Genomic DNA, 27,502 nt, shown 5'->3' with positions numbered 1-27,502 from the left:
TTCTGTTGCCACTACTACCTCTTGTGTTTACTAACCCAAGCAAAGAGTCTCAAAATTATTAAGGGACACTATAAGGAAGAAAGGAATAAATATAGGCAGAAGAAGACCCTAGTGGGAAATATAAAGACTTCTGCATAACTTGTCATAATTCTACTTTTACGGTAAATATTTTGTCTTTGCCAAGAATTCTTAGCATTCTTGAAAACATCAATTTTTCTGGGTGTGGTGGCATACAACTGTAATCCCTGTGGCTCAGGAAGCTGAGACAGGAGAATCACAAGTTCAAAGCCAGTTTCAGCAACTTAGTGAGGTGCTAAGCAACTCAGTGTGACCCTGTCTCTAAATAAAATATAAAATAGGGGATGTGGATCAGTGGTTGAGGGACCCTGAGTTCAACCCCTGATACCAAACAAACAAACAAAACAATAACAAAAACAACAAAAACACGTCAATTTTTACAGTAACTTCAAAATTAAATAATAGTTAAGAAGAACAATAAAATTTATAGTTGAATGGTTAGACAAAAAAGGTCTTGCTGGTTGCTGTGGTGTACATCTGTAATCCCAGCAACTTGGGAGGCTAAAACAGGAGGATCACAAGTTCGAGACCAGCCTTAGCAAATTAATGAGACACCAAGCAATTTAATGAGAATCTACCAAAAAAATAGAAAATAAATTTTAAAGGCTGGGAATATAATTCAGATATAAAGCCCCCCTGTGTTTAATCCTTCAGAACATACACACACACCAAAAAAAAGGAAAAGAGAAAGAAAAAAGTCCCTAAATATCAATTGACCAGTATCTTTAAATAGTATGTTCTGTTATGAAATTATTCAATCTAACCTTGGTCAAAATTAATTTGTGTTAAACTAATGATCAAAAAAATACATAAATAAATACCATGAAGCCAGAAAAATTAGCATTATCATTACAGAACTATCACTAAACATGAAAAACTTCGATATTTACCTCTTAGTAAGAAAGGGTACAATTTTTTCAAAGAGAATATTTTTGTTGATATTATTAATTTGGTCAGAAACAGGCTTAACGAAGAATTTCAGGAGGGGAGATTTGAAATAGACCTATGACTCTTCCTTCCTTTACTTCCATCTCAATGAAAGAAACTGAAAAATAAAGCTGTTCCCTATGGAAGTTCATCTGCCAGTGGACAACACATTGACAGTAGACAGCCTCCATTCCTGTAGATTTCATCAGGACTGCTATGGTAAGAAGATGGAGTGGACCATACTCTGTTACTGTCACTATAATCACTTAAACCTGAATAAGCTGACAGCCCAATATGGCTGTTTCCGCAACAAAAGAATGAGATGAAAATTTGAGTTGAATAGCCACTGATTACAAGAACATGATTAATGAGATATGGAAATGATTTATGGATGCTTGTTGTCAAGGCCTACTCTACACAGTATAGAATTATCCACTAAAGGATGAGGGCAGAATAAAGAACAGACAGCAGAGGCAGCATTATATTTTTAAAACATATTTTATAGACTGGATATATCATCCATCCCAAGTTGCAAATGATTTAGTTAAACCGTTTTTGGGGGGATGGGGGCAGGATAGCAAGGGTATAATTGTATTTATTTTGCCTGGAATATTAAATACACCAGAGGTTAATCTATTTTCATTAAATTGAGCTTCAAGTGAAATAGTTATTTTTTTTTCCTTTCTCATTTACTGAAATTTTCATGTAGCTTTGGAAAGAAAGCTTCCTGAAGAATATGTAGCTATCTACAAAAGGATAGTATTTATTAAAGAATATAATAATATTACTTTAAAATTTTACATGTTATTGAGAATATACACTTTGAAGTAATACTAAGAGGACAATCTTCAGTATTTTACAATGACTGTGAAGGAGGAATTCTTTATAATGTGTGAGTGAGTATGTATTATGTGTGTGTTCATGTGAAATTGTGAAACATGAGAAAAATATTAGACTCTTCTTAAAATCTCCATGATACATATGTATGCTCCCTTAAGTATGTATATAAAATTGAGATCATAATCATTTTATAGAAAGATATGGCTAAGGGCTGGGGTTGTGGCTCAGTGGCAGAGCACTTGCCTAGCATGCTTAAGGCACTGGGTTTGATCCCTGGCACCATGTTAAAAAATAAAACAAATACAAATAGAATAAAGGTGTTGTGTCCATCTACAACTAAAAAGAAAAAATTAAAAAAGAGAAAGTTATAGCTAACTGAGTATGTAAGCTGTTGTTATAGTATACAAATGATTATTTATATTATCTGAGTCCTGCATGATATCAAATGTTGAACTGACCATCTTTGGTTTAACTTGATGTAAATCCCTGGGGGGAAGCTGCTATAGCTTATGCAAGGAGGTATATGGATATGCAGTGGTGCTATGATGAACTAAACTAAAGCAAAATTCTACTAACTTATTTTAGTGCTTCTTGTAAAATTACAACTCGTGGCACAAAATCATTGAGAAATTAGATCATATGTACTGTAGGTAATTTGGCTGGTTTTTGATCAAACACTAATTAGATCATTTAAAATTTTATTAAGTTTATTAATTTGTTAATTTCAGGCATGCCTGCCCACTTAGCTCATTCTGTCTTTTAGAATTATTATTGACTTGGTGATAAGTTTGAATCTGTCTTCATTAGTCAAATCTCAAGGAAGAATGCCAGATTTTAAACCTTAAAATATTCATGACAAACTCTTTCATATTATCTATTTGAAACTATTAATCTCTCCCTTTTTAATGAAAAGTAGAATAAAGTAAATATAATCATACTTTTGATGTGTATATTTTCTCTTTTGGCTTTTAGATTACCTTCATCGCACTATTTAAGTAAAATATACTTTTTTTCTGTAATTCCAGCAGCTTTGGAAGCTGAGAAAAGAGGATCACGAGTTCAAAGCCTGCCTCAGCAAAGTTGAGGTGCTAAGCAACTCAGTGAGATCCTGTCTCTAAATAAGATACAAAATAGGGCTGGGAATATGGTTTAGTAGTTGAGTGCCCGAGTTCAATCCCTCATACCCCTCCGCACCAAAAAAAAAAAAAAAAGATATAAATTTTGATTAAATAATAAAGTTCTCTAGTTGTACATGTTTTATCTAATGTGATACCTTTTGAGGTTTCCAACCTACAATTCATTTCTTGTGACCTTGGATAAATTTGTTAAAGAGTAAATCACACAAGAAGTGATTCATTTTATTGAAAACGTATCAGTAACTGCAACGTTGGAGAAAAGTCTGATTTTTTTTTCTCCCAGGAAGAAACTCTCCTCTTAGTCATTCAGACTTAGTATTGTATATAGATGCGCAATTGTTTATAAATTTCCCTTTGAAAATATTCATAGGAACTTGAAAGTCTGAATCTGCCTTTTTCAAGTAATTTTATTTGTATCATGAATTGAATTTGAGCTCATAAATGTCTATACTATTCCATGGGCAATAAAGTAATCAACTTCAGTTTTATTTCATACACAGAAAATTAATTGAGTCATTTCTAGCAGTATTGCCACATCATACTCATGAATTTTAAAGATGTTTTAAACAACTCAAATTCCTACTTGATGCAAGTCTTTTCTTTTTCCCCACTAATGTATTATTGAGGAAATGTAACCAGATTTCAATTCAAATGATTTCTGCTGGAAGTTGATACATTTTTGTCATCTTTATTTTACTAAAGAACCATAGCTACTAAAGAGATTGAATTTGTAAAACAGAAACCCTGTTACATATTTTATATTTTTATATAATTTTTTTCATTGGGCTTATACATAAAATCAGAGATTCTTCTGTTGCCCAATGGGCTGTTTCTTGTCTTGATCCAGAAGTCTGAAAACTAAACAAGGAAGAAATGACATTGAAATTCTACAATAAATGTCAACATATTTATCTTTTGTAACAAATTTATCTTTTGAAATACACCATTAGGTAATGAAATATTTCCTCTTTTGGTTGGTCAGAATGATATCATGTGCCCCTATATATTATGCATTATAGTTTTAGCCTTTATAAAACAAAAAACATTAATTATCATCAGGGTTCTAATTGTAGACATTAATTGGTATGTAAGTTGCTCTAGGTCTCAGTTTATTCATCTGCAAAATGAAGTGGATATGTTTTATATAATTATGTCATTCACACAGTGTCATGGGAAAATTGATTTAAACATGGCTGAATCTCCAAACTATTATTCCAGTACTCTCTTAAGTTTGAGCTTTGCACATATTATAGGAACACCATTGAATGACAACAAAAAGCCTGTTGACACAAGGACACGAACTTGTTCTCTTTTATTGGCTCCTCATTGTTTGAGCATTTGGACAGTCACTGAAAAGAAAGTTGCACTGACTAGGGACTGAAAATTTTACCCAGCATACACTGTTGAAGAAAAGCCAAGCCAACCAAAGTTGTAATCAGTTTTCTAAATTTTATGGTAGAGTATAGGAAATAGAGGAAAAAATGCAGAATATAGGAAATGAGGAAAAAAAAATATAAGAAGCATGGGCTCAAAGGATGAGAGCTGCCAGAGCTAGAGAGCAGAGCTATTGTTCCTTATTGCATTCAGTGATTTGTGATTCCCTAGTACCCACATTAATCAGTAACCAAGGGATTAGCAAATATTTTATTACACCATGGTATATTTGGAAAGGCAACAAAATTGAACAGAAAAACATTGTTTTCTATCTGTGTCCTTCATTAAATTCTGTAATCTCCTTGTCACAACATTTTAAAGTATATAGAAATTGGCCTACTATATTCATATTTCTTAGTGTTATTTTCTTTCCACTGCCCCACCCCCCCAAACCTTTCTTTCTCATGGCTGATTTTAGCTGAGGAGAGTAAGATGACCTCTTAATATAAAAAAAGAAACTACAGAGGAATTCCACATTTTTATTTAGATAATCTATAATAACGGAAATAATTTTGTCCATTTCTTAATGTATTTGTTTAAAGGAGGGCATATTTAGAAAATGTATATATTACTTGTTTGATTCTTTGAATAGCTTATTGCCACAATGATTTAAATTAAAGTCTTCCTGTTTGTCAATGAGAAATATAAAATGTGAGCCTTCATTTGTATTTTGAATGCTTGAGAAGAAAAAATAAATAAAATCTCACCACAACAGATTTTTAAATTTCAAGAAAATTACAGTTTTTCTCTCCTTAATTGAGAATATTCAGAGGAACAAAATGCTTATGCACATACTTTGAAATTATCACCTGAAGCAGTAACTATTAAGCTGTCTTGTCAAGTGCTGCTTGGCTAGCATATTTAATAATATTTGTGCTACCGTGGACTTCGTACACATAAAGACTGAATTGCTTGGCTTGTAGTCTTGGAATCTGCTGCTTTTTTGCTTGCTTTTATTTGCTACAATGATCTTACTGGAATATATGATGCTGAAACAGGTCTTCTGTAAGTGATTTAAGGTGAACAATTTAAAATCCATTTGTATTTTGTTTTGGATGACTATCATAACATAAAATAAATATTCAAAAAGTAATAGTGTAACATTTTGGTTTTTTTTCTTAAAGAGAAGAGCTTTAATGCTATTTTCCTTTTGTTAAACTAAAGACCATGTATTTAATTTGTCATGGTAGATGGATAATTTTCAGTTTTCATTTGGTTAGTTGAGGTTCTCATTTGCAAGAAATATTAATTGTTACATACAGGAATGATTTCTAGTGTAGAGATATATACTTCAATTATTTGTGAATGGTTTAATGATATAGTGGTAAGACAGAAGGTTGGTTTAGAAAACCAGAGGCTAAGTAGAGTTTATATACATTATGAGAGAAGACAAAAATAAGATTAAATGAAAGAACCAATGCTTCTCATAACAGCAGAATGTGAAACTTGTTAGGCAAGATAAAATCTTGATGTCTCTCTCTTGTGAATTTAAGGAACTCAGCAGTTTTATCTCATTAGCACCTTTTACTTATGTCTGCCTGATGACAGCTAGAATTTTGAGAAGGGCCATCTGAGGTATGAGATTTATTTGCACCCTTTGTGCTTTCACATTTTGCCCATCTTTGCCAGTTGGACAGAATGAAGAAATAATGCTACACTTAATATGAAGTCTAAAAAATGTCTCATAAAATTTATCTAAAATAGTGTTCAAAATCACACATTCTTAACTTATTGGAAGTTAGTGTGGGTTCTTTTCTCTCTGTTTCAGTGACTTTTTAATGATTTAAAATAAAACCATATATAGTTTTGTGAATATACATTCTATAAGGCTTAAAGAAAAGTTTTAGGCTATCATGATATCTTTATCAAGAATAAAACTTTGGTGCTAATACTGTTCTGGAAGTGCTCATTGTACATTGAGATTCTCAAAACTGGGGTACTTTATCAGGAAATAATAGGTGTATACCTATTTGAACTGATCATATTTTGAAAGCTATATAAATCATACTCAATTACTTTTACATCCTGTACATTTTCAGAATCTTAAAGTAACTATTCATAAAGCAATGCATTGATCAGAGGGAATTAATCCATTCACAGGATATAACAAGTCAGTTAATGTTCAAAATGACAAGACTGTGCATATTATAATCCTGTAATTTCTATTTTGTATCTGTGTCTATATTTGTGGATAAATTCATGAATACATATTTAGCTGTCCAGTTAGTGAAAAAGTTCTGAGTTGCTAGGTTCAATGAAATAAAGATCTACTATTAATTTTAAACTAATGTATTTTTTTTCAAATTATATTACATCAATGTACTATTTGTCATGTGACAGAATTGACTTTTCATGTTACATTTTTAACGTTCTTTTTCACATTTGCTGTTCTTTTCTCATTTTACTTTTTAAAATTAGACATTTTTTCCCTCTCAAACTTTATCTTCTGTATTAACTTTCTGTTACTATAACAAACCTTTATTTAATTAAATTATAAATATAAAGGGTATATTTTGGCTCACAGTTTTCAAGGTTCCAGTCTATGATCAGTTGACCCATTGTTTTTTGACCTATGATGAGGCAGCTAATTATAGCAGGAGTTTGTAACAGAGCAATACCACTTACCTCATGGACAGATAACAAACTGGAGGAACAGGAGGGGAACAAAGACCTAATATCTCTTTGCGGACATGTCCCCAATGACTTACAGACTTCCTACTATGGCAAACCTTTTAAAGATTCTACCACCTCTTAATAGCTTCATGGGATGAGGACAAAGCCTTTAGCATGTGAATATTTTGGAAATATTATCCAAATCATAGCATCTATCCTATTTGTTTATATACTACCGTTCTTCCAAAAATATATACTTTCTCTGCTTTGCTTCTTATTTATCTTGACTACATTCATTTTATTTTACTTTTACTCTGAAGTATATGCCTCCTCCCCAAAAGATATTGGAACATATCATTCATATTTGTTCATCTTTGAGTAAATCCAAAGAGCTTATAATTTCTTAATTTCTTTAATTTAAAAAAGGAGGGGCTAAGGGTGTTGCTCAGTGGTGGAGTGCATAGTTTCATGGTGACACTAAGTTCAATCCCTAGCACCAAAAAAAGAATAAAATTTCTTGTTAATTTCTTCTCCCAAATTTGTAGGGCTCTTTCTCTCAATACTATATATGGAGTTTATGGGGATTTCTATACAGGAATGAATTTTCTTTCATGATTTTTTTTTCTATTTTTCCTGTTTGTTTTCTATTTCAAAAATTTCTTTATCTCTTTAATATTGTACAGTGGGAAGAGATTGGTGAAGTTGATGAAAATTATGCCCCTATCCACACATACCAAGTATGCAAAGTTTTGGAACAGAATCAGAATAACTGGCTTTTGACCAGTTGGATCTCCAATGAAGGTGCTTCCAGAATCTTCATAGAACTCAAGTTCACTCTGCGAGACTGTAACAGCCTTCCTGGAGGACTGGGAACCTGTAAGGAAACTTTTAACATGTATTATTTTGAGTCAGATGATGAGAAAGGAAGAAACATCAAGGAAAACCAGTACATCAAAATCGATACCATTGCTGCTGATGAGAGCTTTACGGAACTTGATCTTGGTGACCCTGTCATGAAACTGAATAGAGAGGTCAGAGATGTAGGACCTCTAAGCAAAAAGGGATTTTATCTTGCTTTCCAAGATGTTGGTGCTTGCATTGCTCTGGTTTCTGTGCGTGTATACTATAAAAAATGCCCCTCTGTGATACGGCACTTGGCTGTCTTCCCTGACACCATCACTGGAGCAGATTCTTCACAGTTGCTTGAGGTGTCAGGCTCCTGCGTCAACCATTCTGTGACAGATGAACCTCCCAAAATGCACTGCAGTGCTGAAGGGGAGTGGCTGGTGCCCATTGGGAAATGCATGTGCAAGGAAGGATATGAAGAGAAAAATGGTACCTGTCAAGGTAAGAGTTGCCTGTGGATCTACAGGGGCTTTCTGCTTCAGTTGGATCATGTATATGTATTTCCTCCAATGATTATGAGCAAGTGACCTTTTACTTTGCTAATTTATGGAGATTCTTACTCTTCAAGTTTGATTTCTCTCTTCTCTGAATTTTAAAATTCCTGGCAACAATGAAAGATTTAATGTAATATTTTATTGGATATACATAATTAATACTCAGAGAGTGTCTGACTGGCTGTGCAATATTTCATATTTGCTTTGCTTTCAGAAGTTTTACTTTTGACCAACACAAGCCAAGAGATTAGTAACTTTCATGGTATGATTATGATCTGATGTTGCTGTTTTCTTTCCATACTTTACATGCTGATTGAAAGTCAAATGCAAAATCTTACAGGAGGCTTGTTTTGGTATGCTTTAAACTGCCTTTTAAAGTGTCTTCAAAAATAAGTTCAGCCATATGAGTTTCACAGCAAAACATTTGTAAACGGACAGGACTTGGGTTAGTATGTTGTTTACATATGGTTGCTATTACATGCTTGCCTTTTAAAATTTACAGATCAATTTTAAATGCACAATAAGCAATGCCCCATGAAAATAACTGTTTGGAGATAAAGCCAATACATATAAAAGGTCATTTCGAAGCAATTTTTACTCGGAGATTTTTTCCTGTCTTAATTTTTCTTTTAAATTGAAACTTGATCATGCATGCTTCCCTGTTCATTTGAAAATACTTTCATTTTGCCTGCAGTGTGGTAAGTTGCCCTTTCAAACTTGGATATTTATGAATGGCTTTTTGGAACAGGATAGTACTTTATGTCAAAGTGAAGACATTGGGGGAATCTTAGAGGGAAAAACAAACATTTTTTTCCTTTAAATATTATTTGTCCTAATGAACTTGAACTTGTTTTCACCATGATGTGTGCATGCTAACTAAGTAATGGGAGTTCATGTTTATTAACTAAGAAGAAAACCAAATGCTGAGCAGTCCCTCAGTCCCTTCTGGTCGCTTCAGGTGCATTTTTATTTCCTAAGTTCACTGTATGCATTATGCGTATCAAACTTGTAAGTTTGCTCAGGCCAGCCTGTAGATGCGTAGACATCCAGGAAATAAACTAGGGATATTATCTGGAAGTCATAATGACTTTGGTTAATTCATTCAATTTAGAAACACATTGCATATACTTAAATTTCTTATTTTGTATTCTTTACAATATTATCTACAATTAATTCTATGGTTGTTTTTCTGTGTAAGTTGTAACTCGCCACACTTAATTTGCACCTACATACACATGGACACCTAAAAGTTTTGTTAATTCAAAATTATGTTTTTGAAATATTTATATGTTGGTTAGGGAAATGAATCATTGTTTGTTCAGAACTGGATTTCAAGCAAAGTTCTGATTAACATTCTCTTAACTTTTTGTTTTGAGCAGTATTACTGGTTCACAATGAGGTCATAGGTAATTGTAGAATCCGAAGCAAGAGTTAAATTTAATCTCTTGACTATATTGTAGCCTAACATATTATAAGTATGTCTTACTGGTTAAGTGTAAAATTTTGTTTATTAGTCTTTTAAAGCAACATGGGATACTTGATTGATTACATTATTTTAGAGAATATATGGTGGCTTAAGATCAAACCACACTGAGCTTTATCTTCATATCTGCTTGGCAGAGGCTATAAGAAGCCTCTACATTTTTAGAGGATAAATTTTGATTATTGATGGGATTAAGCATTCTCCTGGTACTTATGAAATATCTTGAGGGACTAGTATCTCTGACAGTATGTTTCTTAGTGGAAGCATTTAACACACCTCTTCTTTCTCCCCTCATACTACTAATAATTGAATCAGGCCAGAGAGACAGAGGAGATGGGGAGGTGAGCTGCAGAGGTTGCACTATAGATATCTTCATGAAGCAGACTCTCTTTTAATTCCTGCATTTAGCTCCCTACCCTACTAGCCTAGTAGGAACAAAGGCTTCAGGGGCCAAGTGTAAGTGATCTATATACTACAACAGCCAGAGACTACTGTTCTATACTGTGTGGTATATATGAATAATGCTTTATGGTGTTTTACAATGTACAAATGATGTACAATTCCATTCTAGGAAGATTTAAAAAAAAATTCTTCTTTTCAGTTATACATGAGAGTAGTGTCTATTTTGATGCCGCAGTCTTGGCTGGGCACAGAATCATGAGCCACCACACACCTTGTAGATTCAAACAGCAATTCTTTATTCCGAACTCACACCAGCCTCTACACACATTCTGGGGAAATCCCAATTCTGCTGCCGCCCAATTCACCTACTCCAGGAGGCTTTCTTTTCCAATACTTTCTGAATCCCAGGAGAACTTGGGAACTCAAGGATCGGGCGTGCCTGAGGCAGCAGGATATGCCCTATTCCCCTGCAGGGTACACCTTAAACCTGGAACTTCCCTAAACCCAAGGACAGGATACTCCCTAAAACCTGATCAGCTCTAAACCCAGATCCGCCCTGGTCCTTGAGCAAGGTCACCTTACTAAAGCATACATGCAATGTCCCAGCGAATGTCCTCTAAGCAACATGGGGTACACTGGCAAGGAAATTTTGATGCGTCATTCCTACTTGGCAATGGCCCTCAGCATTTTGACATGATTATACAAACATGGAATATATCTTATTCTCATTAAGATCCCAGTCTTGTGGATATACACAATGTTGAGATACCCTGTTGTATATTAATATAGGTACCTAAGAGAAGTTATGTCAGATTCATTTCACTGTCTTTCCAATTCCTATCCCCTTCTCTTTCCTTCATCCCTTTTGTCTAATTCACTGAACTTCTATTCTCCCCTTCTTCTTCTGGGTTTGCTTCCACATATCAGAGAGAATGTTCTACCTTTGGTTTTGGGGATTAGTTTATTTCACTTAGTATGATAGTCTTCAGATCCATCCATTTACTGGAAAATGTTATAAATTAATTCTTTCTTATGGCTGAGTAATATTCCATTGTCTATAAACCATGTTTTCTTTTTCCACTAATCTGTTGAAGGATTCCTAAATTGGTTCCATAGCTTAGCTATTGTGAATGATGCTGCTATAAATATTTATGTGGCTACATCACTGTGGTATGCTGATTTTAACTCCATATACTACAGAGTGGCATAACTTGGTGTTTTCCTTTCTAGTTACATGAGGAATCTCCACACCACTTTCCACAGTAGTTGTACCAATTTGCAGTATCACCAGCAATGAATGAGTGTACCTTTTTCACCACATTCTTGCAAATATTTATTGTTACTTGTATTCTTGATAACTGTCATTCTGAGTGGAGTGAGGTAAAATCTCAGTGTAGTTTTAATTTGCATTTCTCTAATTGCTAGGGATGTCGAACATTTTTTTTTTTAAATTGTTGACCATTTGTATTTCTTCTTTTGAAAAGTGTCAGTTTAGTTCCTTTGCCCTTTTATTGATTATCTATTTATTTATTTATTGGTGTGTTAAGGACCACAGCTGAGTCGGGCTGTGGCCCTCAACATTGTTTTTAAGCTTTTTTAGTTCTTTGTATATCCTGGAATTTAATGCTTTATCTGAGGTGCAGATGGCAAAGATATTTCTCCCATTCTGTAGGATCTCTGTTCACACTCTTGATTGTTTCCTTTGCTGTGAAGAAGCTTTTTAGTTTGATTTCACTCCATTTATTGATTTTTTTATTTTACTTCTTGTGCTTTACAAGTCTTGTTGAGGAATTTGGTTCCTAAGCCCACATGGTGGAAAGTTGGGCCTACATTTTCTTTTATTTGGTGTAGTTTCTAGTCTAATACCTAGGCCTTTGATGCATTTTGAGTTGAGTTCTGTGCAGTATGATAGGGATTCAGTTTCATTATAGTACATATGGATTTCCAGTTTTTCCAGCACCATTTGTCAAAGAGGCTATCTTTTCTGTAATGTATGCTTTGGGTGCCTTTGTCTAGTATGAGATAACTGTATTTATGTGGTTATGACTCTGTGTGTTCTAATCTAATAATTTTCTAAATATACACTAAGAGTAGGACATAAAGATAAATTTTATCACCAATTTATTTATTTATTTAGTGGTGCTGGGGATTGAACCCAGGGCCTTTTGCATGGGAGGCAAGCACTCTACCAACTGAGCTATATGTCCAGCCTGCAAAATATTTATAATCTCAAGATTGTTTAAAAAAAAAAAGTCACACTGGGAAAATATTTTCAAATAGCAATACTATTTTTTCCTTCAGTGTCTGGCCGTTTTTCACTTTACTTCATCATTCAATATTCAAAGAAATATTTACTGGGTATTTTCAAATATGTATCAGGCTATGCCATCAACCAAGGACACACCAAGGAAAACAGACCAGACATGGTCCTTATCCTCATGAAGGATATATTCTAGAGAAAATGAACATTGCTATCATGTGTTGTGTGATCAAGACTTTGCAATAAGATGACATTTGAGCAAATACCTGAAGCAAGTAAAGAATCAAGCCATGCAGGAAAAGGGTGTCCCAGGCAAAGGAAAAGGCAAGCACAAATAATGTGCTTTGGTATACATAAAAAAAGAAAAAAGACAAGTGTAAACTCCATGAGGCAGGAACATTCCTCACTATTGTTTCCTTCATGTACAATGACTGGTACACGATGGTACCTGGATACATACTTATTGAAGGAATAAATGAAATGTGACTGCAGCAGAGTGAGCAAGGTGGGAAAGAACTAAAAACCAAGCCAAACATTCATGTGGGGTGACCTGTGGAAGGCCTTATAGGCCACGGTAAAAACTGAGTCATTACTCTGAGAAAGATATGAAGCCAGGAGTTTTGCAGAGTAGTGATATGATTAGAGTTTCACTTTAAAAGGATTACTTTGGCTATTGTATGGAGAACATAGTATTCCATCGAAATGGAGATAGTTAAGAGGCTACTGCAATGATCCAGGTAAGAGATAATGATAACTCAGTACGGTAGCAATGGAAGAGAAGAGCCATAATCTAAATGCATTTGGAAGAGTCAAGGGACTGACTGATATTGTGGATCGAAGTATAAAAGAAAAAGAGAAGTCAAAGAAGGCTAATGGTAGAAAACATAGCTCTTTTTAAAACAAATACCAGGGCTGGGGATGTGGCTCAAGCGGTAGCATGCTCACCTGGCATGCGTGCAGCCCGGGTTCGATCCTCAGCACCACATACCAACAAAGATGTTGTGTCCGCCGAGAACTAAAAAATAAATATTAAAAATTCTCTCTCTCCCTCTCTCTCCCCTCTCTCACTCTCTCTTTAAAAAAAACAAATTCCAATAATATTTGTACACACAATTCATATCTGACATTATTTTAGATAAGCTCTCACTTTAGGATATAAACAATCAATAAGAAACATCTCTTCTATGTTTTTTTGTTTTCTGTTACCAACGTAATATAAACTTATTATCAAACTTCAGAATATGAAAAAGGAAACAGGCAAAATGAAAAACTATAATCCCACCATCCAGACATGAACACTATTATTAACCAAAGAAAATGTATACACATAATTTTAAATGAATTTATAATCATTGGTATTATAATGTTTTTTTCTCCAGTTTTATGTTGTAAATTTCTTTCCAGGTTTTCTTTTACTATATGACTTTAAAGGCAATAAAAAAAAAAAAACACGTTGGTAATTTTAAGTTGACATTTTTCCAAATTATAACCATGACAATAAACAATATTATTCAGCACAAAAGTAGAAATTACAAATAAATAAATAAATAAATGTCACAGAGATTTTCTGCAGAAATGCAAATTCTAATTAATAGTCTTAGGCAATTCCAGAATAGATCAGATTATTCCCATGGGTCATCCTTACATTTTTCTTTAAAAACAGTATTTCATTTTTCAAACAGTCCACATGTTTAAGTGTAAGCATGCACATGCACTGGGCAGTAAGAAAGGCAGAGCACATTTTTAATATACTTGATACCTGGGTCTAGCTTATAGTTAAGAAGATAGTGGCAACAAAAATATATTTGTGGACAAAAAGTCTACGTACTTCTTTAATTTCAAACTTGAGTAGAAGATTAATGAGTTCCTCATTTGGAATCTCTGCAGCTTTTTCAAATTCTGTTCCTTTGATACTTTTAGCAAATTCTCTCTCTCTCTCTCTCTCTCTCTCTCACTCTCTCTAAAAAAAAATGTTTTACAAATTGATAAAGTTTTTACTTTCATTCCTTTATTTCTTGTCCTTTCAGTCATAAATTCCATAAATCTAACTTTCCATAGAAAGTATTCATAAATACTTAAAAATAATAATTTTCTAATCAGGCGTGGGTGTGGTGGCAGAAGATCAAAAGTTCAAGGTCAACCTGGGTAACATAGTGAGACCCTGTCTCAAAATAAAATTTAAAAAGGGTTGGGTATGTAGCTCAGTGAGTTCAATCCCCAGTACAATGAATGAATGAATGAATGAATGAATGGTAGTTCTGTGAAAAGAGAAGTTTCAGTATATCTATTATAACTACTTACCTGTCTCTCTGTAGACTGTGTAGATGATTTCTGTGGCAAAGGTATACTGTTAATCAAACACAGCATATCTTTCATCTTCTGGTCAGAAATTATCACATGCATCAAAGGAAGTCCTCCTGATACTTTAAATCTAAAAATATAAATTAACTGTAAGGTTTCAAAGTCAGCTTCTCTGTATTGTGAAGAGGGGATCAATTTGAGAAGGGACTATATTGTCAAGTCAAAGTTGCTTTGGACATGTTTTAATCTAATTCCATTTATGCTTCATTTACACAACATTATCAGAGAATAGAAAGTTCTATGTAAGATAATTTAAATGTTCCATTCTTATGCAGTTAGAACTTTTTACATTAACTAATTGTTATGACAATCCTTCACAACTGTCTACTTTTTAAAACCAAAATCACCACACATACTTTATTTCCTAGAATCTCCGATTTCTTTATCTTCTCACTTTTATTTTTTATATGTATGGCAGTGGGAAGCACCTGACATATCGTTTGTACAATTGTTTATTTTGGTTCTCCTGATTAAAATGTAAGCTCCATGAGGACATCCATTTAACTAGTAAATCACCAAGCCTGTATTTATCTGTCATGTAAATTTGGGCAGCTGCTCTATTCTGTTCCTTACTCAATACAACTGTGTGACATTTGTTTGTGTCAATAGCTTCCTGGCAGCTATTTGCTGCTCATAGAACTCTTTTAGGTTTATGTTTGGCTTCCTGACTAAACTGTGAACAGTTCAAGTTGACAGATGCCCAATTGCTAGGTGGATTATTGGGGTAGAATAAAGCAGTATTCATGGAGAAACTTATAGTACTAAATGCCTATATCGGGAAAAATAAAAAGCCTCAAGTTAATTACTTTAGCTTCTACCGTAAGAAACTAAGAATGAAAAGCAAATGTAACTCAAAGTAAGCAGAGGAAAACAAAAATAAGCAGGAGAGTAGAAATAAGGAAGATTAAAAAAATAGAAACAAAATATAGAAAATAATTTAAACCAAAAATGCATTCTTTCAGATCAACAAAATTGATTAACACTTAAGAAAAATAAAGAGAAGACATGAATTACAAATATCAGGAATGACAGAGTTAAGATCACTTAACTTAGAGATTTAACACCTTAGAGATTCTTAAGGTTTTAAAGATGTAATATGGAAATACAAAAATAACTTTATGCCAGTAAACTCAATAACCAAGATGAATATATTTCTTGAAATATACAAAAAAATCACTGCAAACATACTTCAAACCCTTGCTCAAAACAACTAAAATACACAAAAGAGCATTCTAAGGAATAGATAATCTGAATAGACATGTATCTACAAGAGAAACTGAATGTGTAGTTAAAATTATCTCCAAAGAAAATTCCAAGCTGAGATAGCTTTACTGCTAAATCTACCTAACATTCAAGAAAGAAAAATACCAATTCCACAGATCTTCAAGATAACCAACATTACCCTTATAACAAAACAGGAAAAGCACAAACCAATATCCCGCCCCATCAACATAGATATAAAACTTCATAACAAAATTTCTGCAAGCAAAGACCACAATATTTTAAAAGGTTAATACATTATTTCCAAGTAAGCTTTATCTGGTAAGGAAAGGCTGGTTTAACATCAACCTGACAAAGGGGGAACTATTTGATACATGCAACAATATGAATGAATCTCAAATAAATCATGCCGAAAGTAGCTAACCAAAAACTCTATGATTCTCTTCATATTAAATTTTAGAAAATCCTAACAAATGTAGAGTGTCAGAAAACACAAATATACAGTGTCACCTAGGGACTAGGGGAAAGGAGTTAGGTGAGGAAAGAGAGACTTGGAGGTGATAGAAACATTCAGTACGTTGACTGCGATAATAGTTTCATGGAGCTATACATAGGTCAAAACTTCATTACATTGGACATTTTAAATGATATAGCTTATAGAATTATTCCACAATAAAACTGTTTTTTAAACAGCAACATAATTTCACAATTATCTATTTAAATTCAAAATTCATTTTCTATTTTTTTTCCTACATTTCTCACAGTTTATATGGTTTCAGGATGAAAATAGCCTCTAATTTTTTTAAGATTTTATTTTATGGATATTGAATCCTGAATTGAATCCATTCAAAATCATGGATTATCAATTTTCATACAACATTCAAATAAGAATTCTAAAATGTGATATATGAGATATAATTCAAACAAATGTCTTCTTTAAAATGTTATTTCTGCTCCAAGACAGAATATTCAGTATTTTTCTGGCTCGCAGAGATACATTTTTTGCTTCCTTAAAATTTAGTAACTGATGGAGATATAGGTCACTTTGTTGATTTCTAATACAAAAGAAGTGCATATATTACCTGGCCATTCTAGCGTCTTTCTCTACCATTGCCTTGGCCAATTCAACATGGATATCCATTGGTTGCAATATATGCATAGTTGATAGATGCTGAAATTGACACTTTTTCCAGTTTTCCTCTTTAAAAAAATAATTTAAATATTATTTTTAAAAAATTATCAGATATTCTGTGGAAAACTACTCTGAGTTACTAAAAAAGAGTTATCAGAGTCAATGAACACCAATTTTTAAATCTTTCAGCAAACAAATTAAATAATCTTTATTTTCAATATACACTGACAGAAGTCAGTCTGTGATATAAAAATGATTCTAGATGTTTGGAGAACATTTATATGATAATACCTTGCATTTCAAAACAAAAAGGGAAAAAACCCAGGCGTTTATTACCTCAATCTACAATTGGTGATCAAGGTGAGTGGGTATAGTGAAAAAAAAAATAAGTTTATGGTTCCTAAGTGCAATAGACATACAAGCTTAACATTTAATTTCAAAGCAAAAATATTTTATCAAGCTAAATTTTTTGACCAAAAAAACGTGTAATAATCACCATTCTTCAAAAAAAAAGAGATCTGAAAAACAGATTTCCCAGTGGCTAACAGGATCCTATGCAGATCTTTATTGATGGACTTTTACACCTTGTAAGTCAAACAATTATTTATAGATGAGTATAAGAGAAAAGGCAGTTTTAATCATCTGTTTAAGTACTTCCCCTAAAGGAATTAACAGGCTCCTAATACATAAAATCCAACATTTTCTTTATGTTTTTATAAATCCTACAAGAATATAAATCCTACTTTTAGAGATTATGTCTGTACCTTCCTCCAATGACTTATAAAGGGCTATACTCAAGGATGGTTTATACTTATTGCCTCTAGAAACTAAAGTACAATGGACCAAAAATCTATACTTAAGCAATATAAAACACAAAAGCTTTTGAAAAATAATTATCTTTAAAGTTTTAGGACTATAGCTACAGGTTAGATACCCCTAACTCAAAATGTTTTAGACCAGAAGACATGCCATGGATTTAGAAATTCTGTGGGGTGTGGGAATATTTTCATATACATAATTAGATATCTTGGGGATTGGACTCAAGCCTAAAAATAAAATCCATTTATATTTCATATATACCTTAAACAGGTAAGATGAAAATTAATTTTACACAATATTTTTAGTGCATGTTCATTTTGACTATAACCTGTCACATGAGAGCAGGAGAATTTTTCACTGTGGTGTCATTTTAATACTCAAAAAGTTTCATATTTTGGAGCATTTCAGATTTAGGATGTTTGGATTAAGGATGTTTAACCTGTACTATATTGTAGATACATATTTCTCAAGTATCTATAAAGCAGAAATTAAATTAGTACTGAAATGAAGCACAGGCTAATACAGTAAAATACTTAATTATAAAAGTGATAAGGAAAAACACTGAAACATTCCAAAAGCATTAGGACAGAAGCACTTGAACCAATGAAACTTTCATTTTGTATTCTGAGCTGATAAAACAGCTACTATGCAAAAATGGGCTTAGATAAAAATGTTGCTAGGTAAATTTCTATTTCTAACTGTGATGGTGATTTGCACTGGTAAGTCCTGTTTGGTGTTCTACAGGCTATATATGAAAACAGTTGTCAGAACTCATAAACATATACATATATACATACACTACTAAAGCTACTCAACCTAAGACCTTAAAGGATAAGCAGTGGTTTACCTGCTCTTGCAAAGAGTAGTTGCACACTCTTTATTTCAATATCAAACTTGTCATATGCTTTATCCATTATTTCTTCCAGAGATGAATTAGTAGTTTTCTGTAAACCTTTATCTTTACTGTTGACCTAAAATGGAAGAAAAAATTTCTTAAATTTTTCACAAGAGGAAAGTACTTACATCAACACTTCGGTTATGGGTGGAACAGATGAACTCTAGATAGGGCAGAGGGGTTGGAGGGAAAGGGAGGGGGCATGGGGTAATTAATGATGGTAGAATGTGATGATCATTACTATCCAAAGTACAGGTATGAAGATATGAATTGATGCGAATAAACTAATGTATACAACTAGAGATATGAAAAATTGTGCTCTACATGTATAATAAGAATTATTATAATGCATTTTGCTGTCATATTTAAATTTTAAAAAATTAAAAATAAAAAAAATGAGAATATTACCCTTAAAAAATCCAGACTTTACTTAAGTTATTGGTAATTATTTACAGTACTTTATTAGGAGTATAATATTTTAGCATACATCTACTATGTTTGAATAATAGGTGCCAAGCACATTTTCAATAATTAGATCAGTTACTCAGCTGTCTGCCTTAAATAACCTGACTAAAAAGGAAACTCTTCTTCCTGGCTCTCAGAAAATATGGCTTAGGGCTCAGCTCCCCTACACCTTGCATCCTTCACCTAAATAGCAGGGTTCTGTTCCTTTTCCTAGTGATGCTATGAAAGCAATTAGGCCATTAGAATTCAGTTCCAATCTCTACTTTCTTTTCCTCCTTCCCAGTGAAATTTAGGACTACACTTTTTAAAAGTGTCACCTTTTCCAGAAGATTCAAAATTCAAAATATAGGAGTTCTAATTGCTAGAGATGAGTTTTTTCATATATTTGTTGACCATTTGTATTTCTTCTTTTGAAAATTATCTATTTTAGTTCCTTTGCCCATTTACTGCTTGGGTTGTTGTTTTTGTTTTTGATTTTTGTTGTTAAGCTTTTTGATTTCTTTGTATATCCTGGAAATTAACACCTTATTTGAGGTGTGGGTGGCAAAGATTTTCTCTCGTTCTGTAGGCTGTGTCTTCATGCTTTTGATTGTTTCCTTTGCTGTAAAGAAGCTTTTTTTTGATAAAATACCATCTATTGATTTTTCATTTTACTTCTTGCACTTTAGGAACCTTGTTGAGGAAGTCAGTTCCTCAGCTGACGCGATGGAGAGTTAGGCCTATATTCTATTCTAGTAGGTGCAGGGTTTCTGGTCTAATACCTAGGTCTTTGATCCACTTTGAGTTTAGTTTTGTGCTGGGTAAGAAACAGGGGTTTTATTGCATTCTACTACATTTGGATTTCCAATTTTCCCTGCATCATTTGTTGAAGAGGCTATCTTTTCTCCAATGTATGTTTTTGGCACTTTTGTCTAGTTTGATACTATTAATGTGGGTTTGTCTCTGTGTCCTCTATTCTGTTCCATTGGTCTTCATATATGGTTGGTACCAATACCATGCTATTTTTGCTACTATAGCTCTGTAGTACAATTTAAAGTCATGTATTGTGATGCCTCCCGCTTCACTTTTCTCACTAAGGATTCCTTTTGCTCTGGGCCTCTTATTTTTCCACATGAATTGGTGCAACCACTCTGGAAAGCAGTATGGAGGTTCCTCAAAAAAACTAAGAATGAAACCACCACTGGACCAAGTTATCCTGGTCCTCGGTATTTATCCAATGGAATTAAAATGAATTAAATGTCACTACAGTGACACAGCCTCAATGTTTATAAAAGCACAATTCACAATAGCTTAAGCTATGGAACCAACCTAGGCGCCCATTAATAGATGAACAGATAAAGAAAGTATGCTTTATATACACAATGGAATATTACTCAGCCATAAAGAATGTTATGATATTTGCTGGTAAATGAAAAGACCTGGAGATTAGCATACTAAATCAAATTAGACAATTCCAAAATATCAAAGGTCAAATGTTCCCTCTGATATGTGGATGCTAACACACACCAAGGGGGTTGGGGGAAGAATACTTAATTACTGACAGTAGTTAAAACAAACCTATGCTCCTAGTGTACAATTTCCTAATGTCAAAATATATTAGCAACAGTAACACTGTATACTTAAACTTTACAAACCATGAAAACTGTTTATCTCCAATTCAGAAAAGACAAAAGTAGTCCAGTCCTCAATGTCAAATCACCTACCATTACAGAAAATTCTGGGGTATTTTGTTTCAATCACCATATAATATATATAAAATATTCTAAGCTAGGCTTGAAAAAGTAAGTCTATGTTTAGTTTAAGTGAACTGTCAGGAAAAAAACTGTAAGTTATCAGATATCAAGCTACCAAGCTTATCAAAAACAAAAATGCATATATACATACCTGAAATGTACCAAAATCTAAAATGAGAAGATTTGACTTTTTTTGGTGAAAACCTGTCTGTGGAATTATTAGATAAGAAGGCTTTAGATTTATCCTTAAATCAAGGAGTTTTTGAGTTTCAATAATATGTGTAAGTCCTAAAGAAGACCAAAAAAAAAAAAAAAAGATTAAAAGTTCAAGTTAAGTATTAGTGATCATACTATTAACAATCAGACTAAGAATTTTACTTCAAAAGCATTAGGAAGAGTGTCGATTCTTCTCAAAGATTCTCAATTCAACATATGAGGTGAAAACTGAATCTATTCAATAGGATATGATCACATCAGCACACATAAGTACAGTAAACCCAACACAGCTACAATTTTATCTAAAGACAGAATAATTTACTATTTCCTGATTAAGCAACCAGATAAAATAGCTGACTTGAGTTTAGAGGCCACATTATACAAAACCCCATATCTTTAAAATTAGTCATTCAACTTCTTAAGAAGTGAGATGGAGGGATATTTCCACCTCAAGCCCATTCTGAGGCAATGTTCCTATAAGTAATGCAAGCAAGAACCATGTGTGCCAGATATTATTCTTTCTCATCTGGTGTAGAAAGTATATTTGGCTTTGGTTAAGCTATGGCCACTAAATAATACAGCCTGAATACAAATCAAAGAAGAAAACAACCTATATGATTTTAAATATAATGTTTACATTAGATTAGACAACATTTTCAAAACTTAGTTGATGCTTATATAGACACTCAGATTCTTTACCTGTAGCTGTTCTCTCTTTAATTTCTTCCAGCTTCATCAAAGTAGCTGATGTTATCTGCTCAAGATCTAATCCCCTATATGACTGAAAGAATTCAACTACTCCATTTATTCTTCTATATTATATATTGGGGGGGAGGATGGGGATTGAACTCAAAGGCACTTAACCACCGAGTCACATCCCAGCCCTATTTTGTATTTTATTTAGAGACAGGGTCTAACTGAGTTGCTTAGAGACTTGCTAGTGCTGCAGCTGGCTTTGAACTCATGATCCTCCTGTGTCAGCCTCTCAAATTGCTGGGCTCATAGGTGTGCACCACCACACCGGCTATATTATAAATTTTAAGGTTTCAACTCAATTCTAAAGAACTGTCGCTTTGAACTGAGAAACCTAAAGATATTCTGAGGTGAATACTACATCTTCCTCTGGAGAGGCCACCGATTAGTACATATCATTAAGGTGCCAAATATTTTCTATAGTGACATATGTATCAAAAGACATTACTTCTGGTTTTAGTCTCCAATTAGATGGTAAAACTCCATTTATTGAAACTGTAATTGGATGTTTGAATTTTGAAGTTTAGAGCAATAATGAAAGCTGTTCTCCTTTACTGGCATGTGAAATTAAAAGTAAAAAAGAAAAATCAGGGAGCTGGGATTGTAGCTCAGTGATAGGGTGCCTGCCTTGCACATGTGAGGCCCTGGGTTCGATCCTCAGAACCACATAAAAATAAACAAATAAAGCTATTGTGTCCATCTACAACTAAAAGAAAACACTAAAAAAGAAAAAAGAAAAGAAAAATCAGAGATTTTGCAAGATGAAAAAATTTTTGGAGATAAGTTGTATAACAGTGTGACTGAATGTATCAGTACTGAAGCATATACTTAAAAATGTTCAAGATGGTATTTTTATGTGAATTTCATGACAATTTATTTTCTTAAAACATTAGAGAATACAATGAGTTCTAGAGTCTTTATAGATTGCTTCTCACATACACTGTTAATCTAGCTCTAAACTGTAAAGTAAAAATAAGTGATGGTAGGGCCAATCTGTAAGTGGTGTGATGAGTAGCAAGCCAGGCTTATCTTGCTGGTGTGAAGACAGGCAGAATCAAGGACACAGCCACAGATTCAGAACCTGAGCCAACATTTTCAGTGACACCTAGATGCCAGTGCTTCTCCCCATGTAAACACTGAAATTCTTTTTCATCACTCCCAAGCCACTCTGAATTGGTTCTAAACATTGAAAGCAAAGGAAGAATAAGTTGAAAGGAACTGGAGTAGAAAGTCAGTATGAACTATTTGGTTGAACATGAAACTCTTTCTAATACTAGTATTTTTTTAAACTTAACATAAGCAGAGATAAATAAACTTTATGGTAGAAAACTATAAGAAAAATCAAAATAAATTGCTAATTGTGCACTGCTTTTGAAACAAGAAAAAACTGTTTCAAAACTTACCTATTAATAAATGTGAAATATGAAAGAGGAGAAATAAGACAAACATACATCAGAAATACAAGATGGTTTCAATAGAATTACTTTCTCCTTGTATTTACAGCATCATAGATGACCTCTACAGGCTGAGACTGAATGATCAGGGTCTGGTCAGCAGGACTATTCTCCGGATTAGTTTCAAACTCAATTTTAAGCAAAGATGATGCAGTATCACCAATTGAAGCCACAAGTGATGGTATAGAATCTTGCTGTCTCAGACCTGTTATATACCAGTGTTCTAATTTTGCTTCTATCCTACAATCAATGTGGGGTGGGAGGGAGGAAGTAATAAGATCCATTACAATATAATGGGTTAAATTACAAGTTTTCCTTAAACTTCTTCAAAAGCCAGGTTCATGCCCATTACCCAGAGTTAAAATGCAATCTCCTTGACTTGGCATTCATTACCCATACAATCTGTTTTTGTTGCTGCTGATGTTGTTGTTATTGTTATTAACTCCATATGATTCACATGAAAAACTCACTTTAGACAACCCAAGAGTACTGCAGAGGTTCTGCTCACTGCTACATAAATAAAAGCACATGGCCCATGGACAAACTCATATATTTCCAAGTGACCTGTAATACCTACCATCGCATCCCTACTTCTCCTAGTGTCCTGTTCAGCTAGTTTAAGTTTTCTCCTGGCCAAGTTATTCTCTTCTACAACTGAGCCTGTGTAGCACTGACTACGAGGTATTTAATTTTACATTACCTTCTCACAGTGAGTTAATATGCTACATATTTCTTGAATTATGATCTTTTTTGCATATCCTCTCTTATCAACTTGAAATGCTGGACCTATGCATAGCTTTCACAATATGGAGTCTACAGATTAATATTTGTGAAGGAAAGGAGGGTATGTAGAAAAAATGACGAACTAGCTTTATAGTTTCAAAATAAAACAAGCAAATATAAAAAAGACAATCTTGGCCTACATAAAGGAAAAAATTTTTTACTAATCAGTTTATTTAATGCTGAATAACACTCCTTCTTTGGGACCTAAATCATAATTAGAAATAAAAATAGAAATAATAAGTTTTTTTTAAAACTTACTTCACTCCTTGTGCTCCTGGTCGCTGAGATACTTGAGTGCCAAGGCCAATTATCTGAATTTTTAGTATTTCCGGAATATTTTTACTTTCCCTGATTACAACAGAGGTACTTATCAACTTCAGGGTCATTATATGGGCAACATACGATTGGTACTGTCAGTTATGGGGAATAGGCAGCCAGAAAGCAATTATTTATGATAGAGAGGAAAAAAATGGCATATGTTTTAGATATTTTCTGTTTAAATATGCAAATGGTATAACCAAGAAAAAATATTAAGAGTAATATTAGAAATACTCTACTGGTGTTCCAAGGAGAAACTAACACTGGAAACACAGATTTCTTGGCAACGATCTATAGTGAGTTGGAGTCATCAGAAGTTCAGATAAAGGGCAGAGTTCAGTTCGTCGAAAAGGTTTTTATAAGTTCCATTCTTAAGGCAAGGAAGAAAAGGAATCATCAACAGGAAATAAAGAGGTGGTTGAGACGTGGAGAAGGACCACAAGAGAGCCTTCTATAATCCAAACAGCCTCAGCTCTTGCAGCAAGACAACAGCTATGAGTACATACCTCCATTTTAGTTAAGTATATTTGACTATAGTAGGAATTATCAACTCATTTTCCTATCAAATAGAATGTAGAATTAATGATACCACATATATATTTATATGTTACCTATGATAGGGAGACCCTAAAGATTACTGATTCCCACACTTTCTCAGAAGTTGGGGTAGTCTGTGATGGGTGATGGTTTTAGCTTTGCTGAGATACATATTGCACCTATTTTCTGTCAGGTGCCCAGGACATGGTTCTGCAGTCAGTGAATGAATGTGGAGGGTTAAGCACTCAATTCACATAGCTATGAGTGCACCCATGCATAAACTCACTTTCCTTCTCATTGTATTCCTAAATATAAGAGCAGGCAAAGATTACCTGTAGCCCTCTATTGTGGGGTAGTTATACACAACAAGCAAAACTACTCACGCGGCGAGATAAGGAAGCAGGGCTGGGGTACGCTTAGAGGGCAGCTGGAGCTGCGATAACAAAGGCGATTGCGGCGTAGTTCACGTGGCAAGGTAAGGCGGAAGGCTGAGGTCCGCGTGATGGGCAGCCTGGGCAGCGGCCGCAGCCTCCGTCAAGCGGCGAGGTAAGGTAGCGAGGCTGGGGTCCGGTGGGCGTCAGCCTGGGTGGCAGCGGCTGCTTCCTTCTGGCCGCAAGGTAAGGCAGCGTGGGGGGTCGGCGGGGCGACGGCGTGGCGGCGGGGCGGCCAGGTTGGCGGCCAGGTTGGCGGCGAGGCGGTGTGGCGGGTCGGCGTGGCAGCGTGGGGGATCGGTGTGGGGGTCAGCAGTGGCAACTGTGGCGGCTTCGTTTCTGCCGATAGGTAAGGTGGCGGCGCTGAGGTCGGCGTGAGGGGCAGCCTGGGCAGCGTCCTCAGCCTCCGTCAAGCGGCGAGGTAAGGTAGCAAGGCTGGGGTCCGGTGGGCGTCAGCCTGGGTGGCAGCGGCTGTTTCCTTCTGACCGCAAGGTAAGGCGGCGTGGGGGGTTGGCGTGGCGGTGGGTCGGCCAGGATGGCGGCGGGGAGGCGGGGCGGTGGGGCGGCCAGGTTGGCGGCGGGGCGGCTAGGTTGGCGGCGGGGCGGCCAGGTTGGTGGCGGGGCGGCCGTGTTCTGGAATCACTGAATCCTCTGCACGGTGGGGGTCGTCCGGGCGCACGCTAAGGACTGGGTTAGAACGTTTGGCCCCGCGAGGCCGGCGGGGCGGGGCCGCGGGCGCACCTGCCAGGCAACGCGGCGTTCGAGGCGCCTGCGTGCTGTGACCTGTCTTGACTCCCACCTCACTCTGTGTTTACGTGGAGACGAAGATGGCGGTGACTACTTCTGTACTGGTGTGGACGAGGACGACTCGCCAGTGATTGCAGCGACTAACTGGTTTTGTTCTGGCCGGGAGGCAGCTCCCGGCCGGGCTCTGTGGCCTGGATCGCAGAGCTAGCCGTCCCACCTCGGTCTGAACCGGTTTTTCCTTTCTACCCCCACCCCCTCCCTGTTCTTTCCCTGCCTAAACCGCAGAAGCCATGGAGGACGAAGAAAGAAGGAGAAAGATAGAAGCTGGTAGAAAGAAGGTAGGAGAGCAGGGGACCGCCGGGCCAGAGGGGGGAGGCGGTGGCCGGGAAAGGGTGGGTGGAGGCCTGGGGAACGAGTTTGCGGAAGCCGGGTGCGCTGTGCTCGGAGGGAGGTGCTGCAGGGTCTGGGTTTCCTCCCCTCCCTCCTGTCCCTTTTCCTTTTAAAAATTTCAACATAGGGGCTGGGGATGTGGCTCAAGCCGTAGCGTGCTTACCTGGCATGCATGCGGCCCGGGTTCGATCCTCAACACCACATACAAAGATGTTGTGTCTGCCGATAACTAAAAAATAAATATTAAAATATTCTCTCTCTCTCTCTCTGTCTCTCTCTCTTTTAAAAAAATAGATAAAAAATTCAACATACATTTATTTAATATTGCCCTAGGCTTTTAATATATAGAAGTAGGGAGGAAAAAAAGTCCTTGCCCTCATGGGGTTTACCTTCTGGTTAATTTTTCTGAAAAAATAATATAACTCATATAATGAGTAATATAGGCCTAGAACATTATCTTTTTAATTATGTCTGTAGAAGTGATTCATTCTAAATACTATAATGGAACTACTTCTACTTTTTATTCCATATCTGTGTGCTACTTTTTGCATTTAGTAACAGATATTCTTATTTTGGAGGGTTTTTGTTGTTGTTGTTGTTGTTGTTTAAATCAAACTTTCCATTCTTTATTTATTTATCTTTCATTTTGTGCTGACGGTTTAACCTGGGCCCTG

The 27,502-nt window shown here is 35.1% G+C and overlaps 2 protein-coding genes across 2 annotated transcripts in view; one reads left to right on the top strand and one right to left on the bottom strand.

Moving 5' to 3' along the window:
* LOC308634074 (ephrin type-A receptor 5-like) overlaps nt 1-9,863 on the top strand; it is a gene marked incomplete at its 3' end in the record, with an annotated part of 71,655 nt that extends 61,792 nt beyond the window's left edge. Inside the window, exons 3-4 of the mRNA XM_081267647.1 lie at nt 7,712-8,375; nt 9,808-9,863. Of these exons, the coding sequence (XP_081123773.1) occupies nt 7,712-8,375; nt 9,808-9,863 (720 nt within the window). The remainder of the gene's footprint in view (nt 1-7,711; nt 8,376-9,807) is intronic.
* Nucleotides 9,864-13,089: 3,226 nt separating this feature from the next.
* LOC308634073 (intermembrane lipid transfer protein VPS13C-like) lies at nt 13,090-24,791 on the bottom strand (the record flags this gene model as incomplete). Its single annotated transcript, XM_081267646.1, has 8 exons — nt 13,090-13,167; nt 14,875-15,004; nt 17,238-17,355; nt 18,954-19,077; nt 21,351-21,487; nt 22,115-22,196; nt 23,670-23,862; nt 24,664-24,791. 8 exons carry the CDS (start codon nt 24,789-24,791, stop codon nt 13,090-13,092), a joined length of 990 nt encoding a protein of 329 aa, XP_081123772.1.
* Between the last annotated feature and the right edge of the window lie 2,711 nt (nt 24,792-27,502).

This window comes from Spermophilus citellus (genome assembly GCF_964194105.1).
Source record: "Spermophilus citellus genome assembly, chromosome: 15".
NCBI classification, from domain to species: domain Eukaryota; kingdom Metazoa; phylum Chordata; class Mammalia; order Rodentia; family Sciuridae; genus Spermophilus; species Spermophilus citellus.
The sequence above is the reverse complement of the archived record's forward strand: the minus strand, read 5'-3'. Positions and strand labels throughout refer to the sequence as shown.